Genomic DNA, 12,144 nt, shown 5'->3' on the forward strand with positions numbered 1-12,144 from the left:
CCCATGATCATGTAACTGCTGTCATGCTTTTCATAGTTATGCTCACCCACTTAGGCATGAATGGCTTTTAGTATACGGCTATGAATGAGTGAGTGTTCTTAATGAAATTTCAGAACAGAATGCTGTAAGAATTCATATGAATCAGCCAAACCTTCGGTGCCCAATTATTTATACAGTGATCCTCCGAGATACGGCAATTAGATAAGTGTATAGTGATACAACTTCAGCATCAGAACCGCTGGCAGCTTGTATGGTTTTTTTTTAGGGATGGGGGGGCAGGTGTTAAACAGAACATTCAGATTAGTTTTGAATGCTGCTACTTTGACATTGCGTATGTGCTTTTTTTTCAAGTGGATTTCCAGGCGGTAAAATACACCTCAGTAGTCCTAAAATGTAAAGATAACAAAACCCTGCCATATACTTACCTTTGCAGTTCCTTACTCTTCTCCTGCCGGAGAGTGGTGTCAAGTTGTTCATACTGACAGATCACATGACTATGGGGGCAAAATGCTTCCCACCACGATGAACTCTCATCGATCTATACAGGCAACCCGACACTATGGACAAGATGTTACCACTATTCTGTGTAAACAAAGTATTGACATGGGACTCTTTCATGCTAGCCGAAACCATAATTTGGTTGGTAGGCTGATCCATTAACAATCTGGGAAGATTGTTCAGCTATTGGCTATGTTCTTCCTCTGGAAAGCGGGAGATACATATGCCGGACATCGATACCATATGCCGGACATCGATACGGCCATATGCCGGACATCGATACGGCCATATGCCGGACATCGATACGGCCATATGCCGGACATCGATACGGCCATATGCCGGACATCGATACGGCCATATGCCGGACATCGATACGGCCATATGCCGGACATCGATACGGCCATATGCCGGACATCGATACGGCCATATGCCGGACATCGATACGGCCATATGCCGGACATCGATACGGCCATATGCCGGACATCGATACGGCCATATGCCGGACATCGATACGGCCATATGCCGGACATCGATACGGCCATATGCCGGACATCGATACGGCCATATGCCGGACATCGATACGGCCATATGCCGGACATCGATACGGCCATATGCCGGACATCGATACGGCCATATGCCGGACATCGATACGGCCATATGCCGGACATCGATACGGCCATATGCCGGACATCGATACGGCCATATGCCGGACATCGATACGGCCATATGCCGGACATCGAGGAGGCCATATGCCGGACATCGAGGAGGCCATATGCCGGACATCGAGGAGGCCATATGCCGGACATCGAGGAGGCCATATGCCGGACATCGAGGAGGCCATATGCCGGACATCGAGGAGGCCATATGCCGGACATCGAGGAGGCCATATGCCGGACATCGAGGAGGCCATATGCCGGACATCGAGGAGGCCATATGCCGGACATCGAGGAGGCCATATGCCGGACATCGAGGAGGCCATATGCCGGACATCGAGGAGGCCATATGCCGGACATCGAGGAGGCCATATGCCGGACATCGAGGAGGCCATATGCCGGACATCGAGGAGGCCATATGCCGGACATCGAGGAGGCCATATGCCGGACATCGAGGAGGCCATATGCCGGACATCGAGGAGGCCATATGCCGGACATCGAGGAGGCCATATGCCGGACATCGAGGAGGCCATATGCCGGACATCGAGGAGGCCATATGCCGGACATCGAGGAGGCCATATGCCGGACATCGAGGAGGCCATATGCCGGACATCGAGGAGGCCATATGCCGGACATCGAGGAGGCCATATGCCGGACATCGAGGAGGCCATATGCCGGACATCGAGGAGGCCATATGCCGGACATCGAGGAGGCCATATGCCGGACATCGAGGAGGCCATATGCCGGACATCGAGGAGGCCATATGCCGGACATCGAGGAGGCCATATGCCGGACATCGAGGAGGCCATATGCCGGACATCGAGGAGGCCATATGCCGGACATCGAGGAGGCCATATGCCGGACATCGAGGAGGCCATATGCCGGACATCGAGGAGGCCATATGCCGGACATCGAGGAGGCCATATGCCGGACATCGAGGAGGCCATATGCCGGACATCGAGGAGGCCATATGCCGGACATCGAGGAGGCCATATGCCGGACATCGAGGAGGCCATATGCCGGACATCGAGGAGGCCATATGCCGGACATCGAGGAGGCCATATGCCGGACATCGAGGAGGCCATATGCCGGACATCGAGGAGGCCATATGCCGGACATCGAGGAGGCCATATGCCGGACATCGAGGAGGCCATATGCCGGACATCGAGGAGGCCATATGCCGGACATCGAGGAGGCCATATGCCGGACATCGAGGAGGCCATATGCCGGACATCGAGGAGGCCATATGCCGGACATCGAGGAGGCCATATGCCGGACATCGAGGAGGCCATATGCCGGACATCGAGGAGGCCATATGCCGGACATCGAGGAGGCCATATGCCGGACATCGAGGAGGCCATATGCCGGACATCGAGGAGGCCATATGCCGGACATCGAGGAGGCCATATGCCGGACATCGAGGAGGCCATATGCCGGACATCGAGGAGGCCATATGCCGGACATCGAGGAGGCCATATGCCGGACATCGAGGAGGCCATATGCCGGACATCGAGGAGGCCATATGCCGGACATCGAGGAGGCCATATGCCGGACATCGAGGAGGCCATATGCCGGACATCGAGGAGGCCATATGCCGGACATCGAGGAGGCCATATGCCGGACATCGAGGAGGCCATATGCCGGACATCGAGGAGGCCATATCCCGGACATCGAGGAGGCCATATGCCGGACATCGAGGAGGCCATATGCCGGACATCGAGGAGGCCATATGCCGGACATCGAGGAGGCCATATGCCGGACATCGAGGAGGCCATATGCCGGACATCGAGGAGGCCATATGCCGGACATCGAGGAGGCCATATGCCGGACATCGAGGAGGCCATATGCCGGACATCGAGGAGGCCATATGCCGGACATCGAGGAGGCCATATGCCGGACATCGAGGAGGCCATATGCCGGACATCGAGGAGGCCATATGCCGGACATCGAGGAGGCCATATGCCGGACATGGATACAGTTATAGAGCTTCTGGTCTTCAGGAAACAAAGGATCCCTCAGGATCAAATCCAGTTTGTTTGATCGCTGTTTTACCCTAATGGAAGAAGTTGTACTTTTCCCCTCGATCCCTTGGATCCTAAAAAAAATCTTCTATCTTCTGCCACTTTAATCTGGCTTTTCCACTAGCTTATTCACATGTAATAATGCACAGACTGCCTTATTTGTCCATTTGGAGTCAGCATAAATTTGTAAGTAAAATAAAATATTAACACCACCATTTAAATGGACACTAACTTTTTAAACGACTTGTTCTAATCTAATCGTATATATGATATAGATCAACTTTGTCATTTACTTACTGTTAAAATTTTCTTTATCCATGCAAATTGTGTGGAGAGAAAACGGGTTAAAATGCTGTATACGTGTCCTATAATGGCCAGAAACTGTTTTAGTCCTAATGTACACACACATGACCGCTTATTTTGAAAAGCCATATAAATTTTAAGCAAATCAGTTTTTTTCTGGAATGTATTTCCCAAGTATTAGTCTACAGCTGTTGCCTAGACGTCATCTTACTGTAATTCAGCTGTAATTCGCTTGAATGCTTTTGCTTGTCTAACCTGTAATACAATGAAGCATTGCAGGTCGGCTTGCTAGTCCTTTGGTTAATGGGGCTTTCCAGTCACACAAAATTGATGGCCAATCTTCTTGATAGGCCATAAATATGTGATCAGTCAGGGTCAGATTCCTGGCACCCCCGCCAATCAGCTGTTTTAGAGGGGCCGCAGGGCCACACACACCCACACACACCCCTTTGTATATAGTGCCACATATATCCCCCTATAGATATCTCCATTGGGGCTCCCTCTAAGAGTGTAATCCCAATCAAAGCGTTGCCAGTACTTTAGCCAGGGACGGTGCATCGGCAACGCGCTGGCCGGGCATTCCAGTCTAGGAGGAGACACTGATGTCACTGCCCATATATGGACCGTTATGAGGGAGGCCTCGTCCATCAGAGTTATCTCCGACCAGAACGCTCTCGCTGGGGATTCCACTCCTAGAGGGAGCCCCAATGACGCTATCTATAGAGAGGGGGGTGTATCGCTGTCCTCAGGGTGGGGTGTGTGGTGTGGCACTATCTACAGGGGGGGGTGACGCTCCTCCTTCGGCCTGCTCTCCCGCTGTCAGCGGGCCGCAGATGACTGCTTCATGTTTGAGACCTCTGCTTTAACTCATAACTTGGCCATCCTCGTACATCTCCAAACTAATCTCCGGATACCACTGCAAACACAACTTCCTCTTTAAACATGACCACCTTCTCTGACCTCCTCACACTTACCTGCAAGACTTTGAAGATTAGCATGGCATTGGATGGCTTGTCACAGGAAAGTCAAGAGTTTTTCAAGTTCAGCCTAAAAATCTACCAGTCCAGATCTGTCATAACCTTCACATCAGTACCACCATTATTCAGACATGGCTTTCTACTGCTGTATTATTTCTATGTTAAATTGTTGCCTCTCTGCATTTGTACACATGTTCATTTGCATATTTATTGTGTTTCTACATTTTGTTGTCGCACAATATGACCCATAAAATGGGTTGCACCAAAAATGATCGCATTATAAAAATAAAGAATAATGGTCTAGCATCTTAGAGGATACAGTTGGGAAATGCATCTAATGAATGCTTATAGAGGACCTTACTTTATTTTATTCATATACAGGACATTCTCCAGTTTCATTTAATATTTCTTACCTTATAATGAATGTAAATGTTTGATTTGGCATTTTTACATATTTACAGGATATGTCAGATGCGGGCCTCACCTCTGGGACCTGCACCTACCTCTAGAACGGGGCACCCTAAACCCCGTTCAAATGCTCTGTGTTGTGGCTGAATTGTGTGATTTCTGACCGTGAGCTACGCTGTTTCTGTAAGTCCCATAGAGCTGAATGGTAGTTACAGAAACAGCGTAGCTCGCATGCTACGCTGCTTCCGTAACTACTATTCACTACTATAGGAGTTAGGGAAATCACGTAGCTCAGCGAGCTAGCGGTTTCCGTAATCCATGGTCGGAAATCACATGATTCAGCCACAACACAGCAGTAGAACGGGGTTTAGGGGCCCCGTTCTGGAGATAGGTGTGGGCCCACATTTATCTGACATTTATGACATGTCCTGTGCATATGTCATAAATGTCGCTGATGGGAAAACCCCTTTAAGGATCAGAGGGAAATTCCCATGTAAAGGGTATATAATCTTCCTTTTTAAGATTTACTGACTGCTACAGTACCATAGGGTACCATGCAGGAATTGTAGTTGTTTAACATATCTCTAATCTCTAAAATGCCTTGAAATTGGTTTATATTTCTGTTTTTCTTTATTTATCCAGGTACCCTCCATGTGGGTGATGAAATACGGGAAATAAATGGAATTAGCGTAGCAAACCAGACAGTGGAACAGCTTCAAAAGATGCTGGTCAGTCATTTTATATACGCCATATTTTAAAATAAAAAGTTGCCGTGAAGTATACCAAATTCATTTTTTTTTTCCCCACACAGTCCCTTTACATAGGGTAAAAATAGGAAGACTTTTAGTCAATCTGTTTACAGATTTGGGGTGACCATTTCTTGATCACTTTAGGGGTCTTTGTCCCCATTACTAGATATGACGCAATATAATATCAGTGCAATACCAGACCGTTCTTGACCAGACACAGACCAGTCAAACAAGTTAAAATAACCTAACATGGAGATGGATATATACACATACAGTAAAGTGTAGGGACAGAGGTCCTCAATGGTTCAAACAGGAAGCAAAAAGTAAAAACATGTATCAGACAAGTGACAAAATAAAGAGGTAGAACGATGCAAGAGCGACCACCACTGCTGAACTACGGCAATGGTCGTAACCATAAGTAACAGGTTACAAACAATGAAGGGAAGCCTGTTGGAGAATAATTCATACCTGCAAAACAGTACAGATTTGAAACATTTATGTTTTTGCTAAAATACAGATATTGACGTTATCTAACATTTTAAATATGATTGCTGAGTTAGGAATACACCTTTAATTCTGTTTTTTCACCTTTGAACCAATCATTTGAGTTGTGGCTGGTGACTTTGAATTGAAGGCAATGTAATGTCTATTGCCAGAGCGTTTCCCCATTCATCGGCTGATCGTAGCCCTGTTAACACAGAGCAATGATTGGGAAAGAGCGTTCATATAAGCGCTCGTCTGCCTGATCACTAGACCTGTGCGAAAAGGCATTTAGGCTAGGGCTGGGAGAATATGATCAAAATCAGGATTAATTGAACATGTAACCTCGATTACGTGCTACACCATTGAATTAATATTTATTCCCTGAGCCTTCTGTATACTACCGTGTATATAATATACCCCCATAGTGTTCCCGACACAGTATAATCCCCCATAGTGCTCCCCACAAAGTGTAATGCCCCCATAGTGCTCCCCACAAAGTGTAATGCCCCCATAGTGCTCCCCACACACATCATAATGCCCCCTCAGCGGCCTACACACACCATAATGCCCCCTCAGCTGCCCCCACACATCATGCCCCCATAGCTGCCCCCACACAGTATGCGGCTTCTAGAACGTCCTTCCACAAAGTGTAGAACCCCTATAGCTGTCCTCCACACTGTATAAACCCCCATATCTGCCTCCACACGCTATACTGCCCTCCACACAGTATAATGCCCCCATAACTGCCCTTCACACAGTATAATGCCCCCATAACTGCCCTCCACACCGTATAATGCCCCCATAACTGCCCTCCACACTGTATAATGCCCCCCATAACTGCCCTCCACACCGTATAATGCCCCCCATAACTGCCCTCCACACCGTATAATGCCCCCCATAACTGCCCTCCACACCGTATAATGCCCCCATAACTGCCCTCCACACCGTATAATGCCCCCCATAACTGCCCACCACACCGTATAATGCCCCCCATAACTACCCTCCACACCGTATAATGCCCCCCATAACTGCCCTCCACACTGTATAATACCCCCATAGCTGCCCTCCACACTGTATAAAGTCCTCCATAGCTGCCCCTTCAAAGTATACAATGCCCCATAGCTGCCCCCATGCTGTATAATGTCCCTATAGCTGCCCTCCCCCCACCGTATAATGCCCCCCATAACTGCCCTCCACACCGCATAATGCCCTCCATAACTGCCCTCCACACCGCATAATGCCCCCCATAACTGCCCTCCACACAGTATAATACCCCCCATAACTGCCCCCACACAGTATAAAATCCTCCATAGCTGTATAATGCCCCTATAGCTGCCCCACACAGCCCCAATAGTGCCTGATAAAAATAATAAACTAACCACGTTCCAACGACGGGTGGAGGAGATCCCTCTGCTGCTCTGGTCTGTGCGGCACGGCGCAGTCAGGCTCGATGACATCACTGCCTTGCAATCGGTGATACATAGTGAATGGTAGAGTACGGTCCCCTGCTCTATCATTAGATTCAACTGTATCTGCGTCCTGAAGATGTAGGTAGAGTTTATTAAACCTGGAAAAAAATGAATTGATAAAACCAAAATTTGCAAGATGACTTCGATTTCATTTTGCTGAATTTCTGTTTTTGTTTCTATTAATTGCCTGGGCCTAATTTAGGCCTTATGCAAGCAAACTCTTCTGGCTTCAGGTAAAGCAGGTAATCATTGGGGGCGGGGGGGGGGGGATAAGCTGTGAAGCACTGTTGATCAGAATTATAGACTGCTAGATGTCGAAATAAAAACCCCTTCTGCATCTCCCATCCCCTGTGTTTCACAGAATGTCTGCAACTTTTTATTTTACTAATTTTATTCCATGTTTTCACTGTACCTGGAAAGCATTAAATTAGTTGACCTACAGTTGTTTTTAAAAAGTTGATGATTTTCGCAATTTAAGTCTTTAAAGGGAGTCTGTCACCAGAAATCAAAACGCAGCGCAGTAATATACTGTAGCCTCACCTAACTCTAACGCAGTTTTAATTTTTCGGCTGAGTGGCTCCGTTGCAGCGATCACTTTATTCCTTATATGCAAATTCGTTTTTTTGAGCAACGAGGAAGTCGCCATTGCGGCAAACTGCTCTATCTTCTATCCCCAGACCGACCCTCTCTCCCTTCCCTGTTTGACAGCGCCAGGCAGTGTAGAAACCGTGATCACGCTTGGCCCCATATTCTCCATGAGCGCGCCTGGCCCGGTCAATCAAACAAACAAGGGAGGAAGGGTCGGACTGGGGATAGAAGATAGAACAATTTGACGCAACGGCGACACCCTCGTTGCTCCAAAAAATCATTTGCATATAAGGAATAAAGTGGATATCGCTGCAACGGAGCCATTTGGTTGGAAAATGAAAACAGTGTTCGATTCAGGTGAGGCTACACTATATTACTGTGCTGCTGCTTTGATTTATGGTGGCAGACTCCTTTTAAATTCCAATTTGTTGCTTTTGGTATATTTACCTAAAAAAATTAAATGTATTGTATTTGCTTGTTCATCATATTCTAGATTTAAATATTGCTTTCCTTCCTTTTAGAGAGAAATGAGGGGCAGTATCACATTCAAGATTGTTCCAAGTTACCGTACGCAGTCTTCTTCCTGTGAGGTAACAATATAATATACAAGCAGAACTTTTTTTCCTGGTGCGAACCACCTGCTAATGGCTGACTGTTATCTGCTTTTTGGGAAGTTGTTTCTGCCTGTGCTCGTAGACCATGCACACCAATTTTACAACAAAGATAACGGAACAGTGTGTGTAATTTATGCCTTATGATATTGGTAAAAAAATATTAATATTTTTTTTTAATGGAAAATAGTTGCAGTATTCGTGTAATACTCAGAATATCTCATTTGAAACATATTCGTAATAATTGCAACTATTAATTATATTTAACGGATTGTGATGTGGTGTAAATTAGATGCCACCTCCCGAGAATTTCCAGCCTCCATGTGTTTGCGAGACTAGCATATTAAAATGAGTGGTAGCCCGATGGGGGTTTACCTCAGCATCAAACTATTGGTTTACTCTTTCTTTTTTTTTTTTCCTGTATTTTAACTACATTTAGAGACCTAGTAGGCTAAGCCTCACTCCTTTTTTTGGCAAGGAATGTATTTAGAAGATCACGAGAAGCAACTAACCTTTTTTTCCTAAACCTATGATTTTTACAATGATTAGTATTATGACCTGCGTCTGTCAGTATGAAGCACTGTAGAACATACTGGTTAAAGGGGTTGTCCACTACTGAACTGATGACCTATCCACCGGATAGGTCATCCATATATCCTCAGCGTGGCTTCCTACACCCGGACCCTGCACCGTTAAGCCGTTCCAGCTGCCTCCGGGCACCAGATGTTATGACCCATTATGCGATGTACAAAGCCAGAAGCAGTTGGCTCTGTACATAGCATGGCGGTCGTGCTGCCGAACTGCAGCTGTGCTCCTATTCACTTGAATAGGAGCAAAGCTGCAGCTCGGCCACTATTCAGTGGTCGGCGCCAACTGCTTCTGGCATGTACCTCCGGCTCTTGGAGGCGGCTTAACGGTACGGGGTCCAGGTGTCGGACTCCCACAGATCATGTACTGATGACCCAGTAGTAGACAACCCCTTTAACATTGGCTACTTATAATTCCCCGGATGGAGAACCTCACCCAAATTTGTCTGGCTTTAGCAATTACATTTCAAGTACATATTTCTGATTCGACAAGACTTTCTACTGTATCCAATCAAATCAATTATAAAATGTAAACCAGTCATTTCCTCCATCTTCAACGGAGATTGACAGGTTTTTTTTGGCCAGCAAAAAGAAAAAAATAATTGATTGTAAAGGTGCGACTAAATTCAACTCTATTTAAAAATAAAGCAGATTTGTAAATAGTCTTTAAAAATAGTCTACTGTTTTCGTGCTTACAGCTGCTATGCAGAACTATGCTTCCCCATGGTAACAGACTACAAACCAATCCCGTGTAGTCTGAGCTTGCAGTCATACTGAATTCCATCTGTCCCATACTTCTTGCTAACATACATAAATTTATCTGTTCGCAAGAAGTAGGTGACGGAAGGGAGTATGATTACAGGATCAGACAACATAGTCTGAATAGGAGCTGTAAACACAACTGTAAGGCCCTCTTCACACAGTTCTTTTTGTAGTCATAAAAATCTGCCTCAAAATTCTTGCCGCGTTTTTCACTGCGTTTTTTTGTCCGCGGCCCGGGGCACAAAAACTATGCAAAAAATTGCTTTCTCTGCCTCCCATTGATTTCAATGGGAGGTCAGAGGCGGAACCATGGCAAGAAAGTGCATACCGCACTTTTTTTTTTTTTTACCGCGAGCGTCTAAAGACTGCTGTGGCTGTGGCTTTTAAGCTGATCGGCAAGTTATGCACTACTATTTATTACAAATGGATGCAAACTTTATACTTCTGTGTACAAATGAATGGAGACCATATACTTTCATAATATAGTTGGCTTCTGACGCAGAAGGCCCTGGATTTATCTCGCTGTTAACTATATCGATTCCAGTAACACTGTTAGAGAATTGCTGTTTTTGCAAAGCTTTCATATGTTGTATACAGAACTTGCAACCTGGAGGTATTAATCACTGGCTTTTTTTTTTAAATATAACTTGGCACATAAAATCATTGTGCCGGCTTAAAGTGTCGCTAAATGTTTTACAAACTTCTGACGTGTCATAGAAACATGTCAGAAGTTTTGATTGGTGGGTGTCCGAGCACTGAGACCCCCACCAATCGCTAGAACGAAGCAGCTGAAGCCCTCGTGTGAGCGCTCAAAAGCTTCGAGTCTGTTCAGCTTTTTCCGAAAAGCCGATGTATCGGAGTACGGGCTCATAGACTTTCTATTGAGTCCGTCCTCCGATACATTTATTTATGGAAAAAGCCGAACAGAAACGAAGCAGCTTTAGCTGCTTCGTTCTTGTGATTGGTGGGGCTCTCAGTGCTCGGACCCTCACCAATCCAAACTTCTGACATGTCACTAGGACATGTCAGAAGTTTGTCAAACGTTTAGCTACACTTATTTACCATTCAAAAACATCTAGTGATGTCATTATTTCTTTATAAGTAATTGTGTGAACAGATCAACATCTCACTGGTTTTGTTTTCAATGTAAAATGGATGTTTCTAAGCAATTGTATATAGCTTTCTATTATTCTCTGAGAAATAGCAGTCATGTATTTTCAGCTGGTGAAGAATATCCTGGCAAATAAAAAATGAGCGACGTGGTACTGTCTGGACCATGGGCTCCTCTAGGTGGAGATTTGGTGAACTGCAGTTCCATTATATATGTAATATGCAGATGGGCCAATTGCAGCCAAATTCTTGTGGCTAGAGAAGAAAAAAATTGGTGTAGAGATTCTTCATTGTTGATTCAGCGGTAACTGTGCACTTTTGCAGTAGTGAAATGTGTTAACAAAACTTGTGTCTTATTTCAGAGAGATTCCCCCTCTACATCCAGACAGTCCCCAGCTAATGGTCATAGCAGCATTAACAATTCTATTTCGGTAAGATCAGCAATTACATATACCGTACACTCTCACACAAACAGGGAAACAAGGAGTGTTCTCAACAAATTCTGTATTAACATCTGTGGTTTTTAAATTCGCGGATAACCGTTCCCATCCTAACATGACCTAAATTTTGTTGATTTTTTTTTGTTTCCCCTCTTCTTTTATTTATTTTTTTTTTTTTATTTAACATTTTCGGAAGTCTTAGCAGGATATTTTTATTGTGTTAGTTTCTATATTTTGTGTTTTGATCCCTATTTTTATTTAACAGAACCCCCAGTTTCACATACAGCCATTGTGAGGTGGTCTTATGCAATTCGAATACAGCTTTTTAATTCACTCGGAGCTGGTGGCCTCATAGAGACTAGAAGACCCTGTCACCAGTTTCTAGTGGATTGGTAGAGAGGCTATTCGCTTATCCATACAAACTAGATCCCTGCTTCATTTGTAGTAGACTGGCCAAAAAAAATGATACAAAAACCTGGACCTCT

At 45.5% G+C, this 12,144-nt stretch overlaps 1 protein-coding gene across 14 annotated transcripts in view; it reads left to right on the forward strand.

The window, feature by feature from the left end:
* Nucleotides 1-12,144, forward strand: part of CASK (calcium/calmodulin dependent serine protein kinase) — a 295,974-nt gene that overhangs the window by 247,544 nt on the left and 36,286 nt on the right. For 11 of the 14 annotated variants that reach the window (XM_075853921.1, XM_075853923.1, XM_075853919.1 and 8 more), the window contains 3 exons: nt 5,503-5,588; nt 8,671-8,739; nt 11,582-11,650. In XM_075853921.1, the coding sequence (XP_075710036.1) occupies nt 5,503-5,588; nt 8,671-8,739; nt 11,582-11,650 (224 nt within the window). The remainder of the gene's footprint in view (nt 1-5,502; nt 5,589-8,670; nt 8,740-11,581; nt 11,651-12,144) is intronic. The other 3 variants (XM_075853929.1, XM_075853930.1, XM_075853931.1) reach the window with 1 other exon arrangement.

Source organism: Rhinoderma darwinii, chromosome 2 (assembly GCF_050947455.1).
Source record: "Rhinoderma darwinii isolate aRhiDar2 chromosome 2, aRhiDar2.hap1, whole genome shotgun sequence".
Taxonomy (NCBI): Eukaryota; Metazoa; Chordata; class Amphibia; order Anura; family Rhinodermatidae; genus Rhinoderma; species Rhinoderma darwinii.